Source organism: Corvus brachyrhynchos, unplaced genomic scaffold, assembly GCF_000691975.1.
Source record: "Corvus brachyrhynchos isolate BGI_N302 unplaced genomic scaffold, ASM69197v1 scaffold245, whole genome shotgun sequence".
NCBI classification, from domain to species: domain Eukaryota; kingdom Metazoa; phylum Chordata; class Aves; order Passeriformes; family Corvidae; genus Corvus; species Corvus brachyrhynchos.
The window spans coordinates 1,268,022-1,273,076 of record NW_008238988.1 but is presented as its reverse complement, the minus strand read 5'-3'; the positions used below and the strand labels follow the sequence as shown (position 1 = coordinate 1,273,076).

At 43.9% G+C, this 5,055-nt stretch overlaps 1 protein-coding gene across 2 annotated transcripts in view; it reads right to left on the bottom strand.

Annotated features, from left to right (window-relative positions):
* Positions 1–2,672: 2,672 nt before the first annotated feature.
* WDR89 (WD repeat domain 89) overlaps positions 2,673–5,055 on the bottom strand; it is a 17,336-nt gene continuing 14,953 nt past the window's right edge. For both annotated transcript variants that reach the window (XM_017738827.1, XM_008637269.2), the window contains one exon: positions 2,673–4,320. In XM_017738827.1, coding sequence (XP_017594316.1) covers positions 3,120–4,289 — 1,170 coding nt within the window. In that variant the 5' untranslated portion in view covers positions 4,290–4,320 and the 3' untranslated portion in view covers positions 2,673–3,119. The remainder of the gene's footprint in view (positions 4,321–5,055) is intronic.

Sequence of the window (5,055 nt, the reverse complement as noted above, 5' to 3'; positions counted from 1 at the left end):
TTTTTGCATTTAAGTAGGCTATCTGGATTTCTGCTTTTCATTTACTGGAACAAATCTGATACTGCTTCCGGAATTAAAGCTTCCCTTGGGGTTAAACAATTCACACAGTGATGATTTCCGAAAGTTACTTGCACATACTTCCAATTATGTAAGTTTTATAAAGGTCAGGTCGGGATTCCTGCAAGGCCTTTGACACAGTCCCCTACTGCATGCTTCTGAATTGGAGGGTGGTAAAACACTGGCACAGGTTTCCCAGAGAGGTGGTGGATGCCCCATCCCTGGAAACACTCAAGGCCTGTTGGACGGGGCTCTGAGCAACCTGGATGAGTTGAAGATGTCCCTTCTCCTTGCAGGGGAGTTGGACTAAATCGCCTTTAAAGGTCCCTTCAAACTCGAACCATTCTGTGATCCCATGATTCAGAGTTTCTTACCAATGCTGAAGCCAATCTACAGATGTTAAAACTAACCTAAGAGATTAAATACAGTCAGACAAAGTTAACCTGATTTCGAGTCTATTATTATTTATGTGATCACACAAGGATTCTGCCTGTGCTCTGTGGTCTATGAAATAGTGTTTGCAGCTTGCAGAAGCAAGCAGTGCTAATTACTTGTTAACATGTGGTTTCCATCTATGTTTATTTTATGGGTATTAACCTGAAATTAAGTCAACACAAAAGAAAAAGAGAAACAACAAAATTGAGTATTTTCAGAGGCAACACAAGCCTGAGTCTCGTGACAGCTGCTGTGCCTTTGCAGAATTTTAAGATACAGACACACATTTTTCCCCTTCTGCTGCTATTTCCGTTATGCACGTAAAAGGGAGAAATCAGCTTCTCAGGGAAAATCATGGCTGTAACTGATACAGAACAAATCGATATCCCTGTAATTCAGAAACAAGGTAACAGACACAGGTTGCATACTGCAAACTCTTCAGTCCCACAATTCCCACCTCTGCTGCTTTAATTCAGAGGCAGCTGGCAGAGCACACTGGAATTTCACTCAGCAGACACTTAAAAGCAAGTGGAGGCAACCACAAGCTCCCTTCTCTGTACACTTCTCTATGTGCACACAAACCGGTCCTCAAGAAATCAAGCAGGAGACAGACCCAAAGACTTTACTCCACTGAATGTGTCAAGATACCAGGAAAAGAGTGGATAAACATCTAAAAAGCAAGTTATACACTGTACCTGCAATGAAATAGGTCTCAGAAATCATCCTTCAGTCCCCCACCCCCAATTTGGCACTGAACCAAGTCAGACCCATGAGGGCTTTACAGTGAATTCAGAGGGGCCTGAAGCTTTTGGTCCACTCGGTTACACAACAGGCAAAAAACAGGGACCTGGGATAATAAATCTTGGGAGTGCACATGATCCAGGTGCATCATAGCCCTGACACTCACTACCCACCTCATCTCAAAATAGCAAAATGTTATTTGGAAAGCAACAGATAAGGACATTGGGAACAATATGAATTTAACATAAGTAATGAAAAAAAAAAAGTGTAGAGAACTGCGATTTTAAATTGAAGCTGCACTTTTAAATAACCAGCAGTAACAAAACCAAGTGAATCATCTTACTTATCACCAAGAGGCAAACCCAAACCAACAATGGATTCACAGTTGTGGCTAAAGGGTACTAACAGTTTGTGAAACATCATGTGGAAACTCGATACTTGTGGTTGAAAAGGATTCAATTCCGGAGATGATTCAGGCATCTTCAGCACAGCTGTAACCTAGAGTACACTAGAGTATCTTCCGTACCTCAGAAACTGTCTCTAAACTCCAGGATAATCCTCTAAACCTGATGTTCAGGACTTGTTCTGAAAGAATTACCTATCCACTCTCAAGGGAAAAAAAAATAAACCAACCCCTCTTAAATCCTTTGCCAGCTAATCTGTAACAGAGCAATTCATAACACTCTGGTGCTGGTTTCAGTTGTAGTGCACATGTGTAACTACAGCCTAAATACCACCACCATTTACCTGCAGTGGTCCTGGGAAGGCTGGAGGTGAGTGTGCATGCAGAGCCAGGGGCACAGGTTGGAGTCTGCCAGCAAAGAAGAATAAGCATAAAGTCTCATCCATTTTACAAGTACAGGGCTGTTTTTGCACCATGCAATGGGTATTCGATGAAATAATAAAACAAAGCTCTCCTGGGGAGATGTCCAAACATAAAACCTCTCTGCAGAGAGAAACATTTCTTAAAGGACGCAGGCTGACCTCTAAAATATTTTGTTAGAGTCTCCTCATACCAGTCTGTTCCTCCATTAAGTAGTCTCTGAAGGCAGTGTTCATTTTTGGGTTTCAGCATCCCCACCTGGCATGTGATACTAGTTTCTTTCAGGGTTTGGGATTTTAAGCACCACTGGTGTAATTACACCCACCAATTTCTCCAACTCACCAAAGATCTCCCCAGTCTTCCAGGAGCAATTAGGAGGAGAGAATGAAGCTGCTTGCAAAATTCTTGGGTATTTTCATGCAGGAAATAATGCCAGTTTAACAGTTCTCATACTCATACAAATTAGCTGCTGTTTGGTTGAATACATTCATATCTGCTATGAAAAATATGGCTCTATCAGCTGCTTCTTTATGAGTTTGTTCTAAACCAGTGACGTGACAGTGCAAAACTACTTATTTTCTGTTTCATCAAGAAGTAATTCCTTCAGGCATTAAGATGTGACATAAAATCTTTTACTAAATTGAGCAATTTCATTAAGTTTTCTGTGAAGAAAGCAAAATACAGCATGGAATACAAAAGCTTTTAAAATGTGCCAGGGAATATCATTGAAAAGGTAACAAACTATGCAAGCCACAGGCCTGTCTTATGTATTTTAAACATTGTCTGAGACATGAAATAACCACAGAAACAGTTTTATATAATATGATTTAACATCGGTTGTTCAAGAACTCAGGAGAAAATGTTTACTCTTTTCTGATTAATATTAGCAACTTAAAAAAAAAAATAAAAGGCATTCTTCTGATGACTGAAATACATTCCCAGGGGGAATTCAAGCACCACAGCTCTTTCCACAGAAAACCTCCAAATAAAACATGGCCAAGTATTGTCTAGAGATTAAACACCAGGAAAGCTCTACACAACAGAGATTCCCACTTTAGGCAATTTACTTTTTCCTGCTTTTGAGGGAGGTGTTGTGAACTCTCACTCTCTTCTGCACAGAAGAAGAGACCTTCAGAGATGCTTTCTTTGTGAGGGACCTTTCCACAGCTCCAGGTTTCCATAGCAACAGCTGAGCATCCTCTCCACCCGTCAGCAGAGACTCATCCGTCGGGCTCCAGCAGAAGGAGCGGACGGTGGCCGAGTGTCCACCACACAGGGTCCCCACCAGGCTCAGGCCATCACTGCTGCAGCTGATCACATGGATGTTTCCTGTGGAGGTTCCCCCAATCAGGAAGAGTTTCCCTGCCTTTTCGTGGTACAAGCCACCCACCAGGTAATGCAGGCCGTGGTTTTCAGCGCAGACTGACTCTCTGACATCCAGAACATGCAGCAGGGTTATTGGTTCTTCGGTGTCCAGCTGAGCCATGTCCCACCAGCAGAACCCCTCATCGTGTGTCATGCAATAGACCTGTTTGTAATCTTCCCCAGACCAGCCAAGAGAACTCACTGATGAATCTGAATTGCAAGTTGATATCAAAGCATCATCTTCATTATCCTTGTTGATGTCAAACACATTCACCAAGCCATCGGTTGACCCAGACACTACCAAATTGGGTTGGATAGGATGGAAACAGATTTTAGTGATGTCATCATTGTGGCTTTCAGAATAGACTCCCAAGGGTTCTTTAGTTGTGCTGGCACAGTCTGTAATGCCTCTTGCATCCCAAAACACCAGAAACGTGTCCTTATCAACTTTTTCCGTTCCGGCACAAACAATGAGGTCACTGCAGCTGACATCAAAGCTGATGAAGACATTGGAAGGATAGCCACTGAACACCTGCACAGGCTTCTGCGTGGCTGAGCGAACATCCCAGCACTTCACTGTGCCCTCACTGCAGGCTGAGAACACCACACTGTCACACACGTGTGCAAACCTGACCCCGCTGAGGATCCCGGGATGGCCGCTGTATTCCCGCAGGAAGTGCAGCGTCTCCCTGTCGTACACCCTGATGGATTTATTGGAACAGGAAACTGCCACGAAGCGGCTGCTCCCGGGCTGGGCAGCTGTGGAGGTGTCAATGTCCAGCAGGTAGGCGGGCTCCTCGCTGGGCACACAGCGCCTGGCTATGCGCAGACCCGCCAGCTGCTCCTCCACCTTCTCCACTGCCGTCATCTCGAACGCTCTCCCCAGCCTTGCCAGAAACCTGGAATAAATAAAAGAAAAGGAGAGTTTTAACTACAGCATTCTTAAACAGTGTTAGCTTTAAGTACATGTATGAGAAAGCATCTCGTGCAGAAGTGATGCATAGAGCTAAAATTCAATTATCCCAATGTCCTGCCCACCACAACTTCATTCACAGGAACACAGAACAGGAAAGGGCTCCCTGATTCAAGGAGTTCAATCTCTCACGTCTGTAAGCACTACACCAGATAATCCCCTTAACAGATTAAACAGTCTATCTGGGAATCCTGGGAGAGTCACTTAGCTAAATTTGCTTTATTATTTTTATAAAGTAAGGTGATGTTCTCCACAAGTGGAAACAAAATTAAGTCACCCCCTCTACCTGAGGAGGAGTAAGTTTTGTTCTAGGAAGCACAGCCCACAAACAGCTGCAACAGTACGACTGCAGGAGACTTCTTAAGTGAACTTCTGTGCTGAGGGACGTGCACAGGGGAGGCAGAGAACAAGACCAAAATTACACAGCACTACAGCCTGAAATGGCCTGGTGAGGTAATTTTACAAGTATTTAGGTGCCCAATGACGCACAGAAACACCTGCCAGCGTATCATGGACCACCTAAACGGCTACGTGACGTGGAATTCACTGCAATTAAGCACCTCAATGCTTTCTGAGCCTCCTGTAAAACCACAGAACACTGATGTTTAGTGCAGCTGATAAAAATCTTCCCTTCAGAGGCAATTCCTCTCTGGCACTGCTG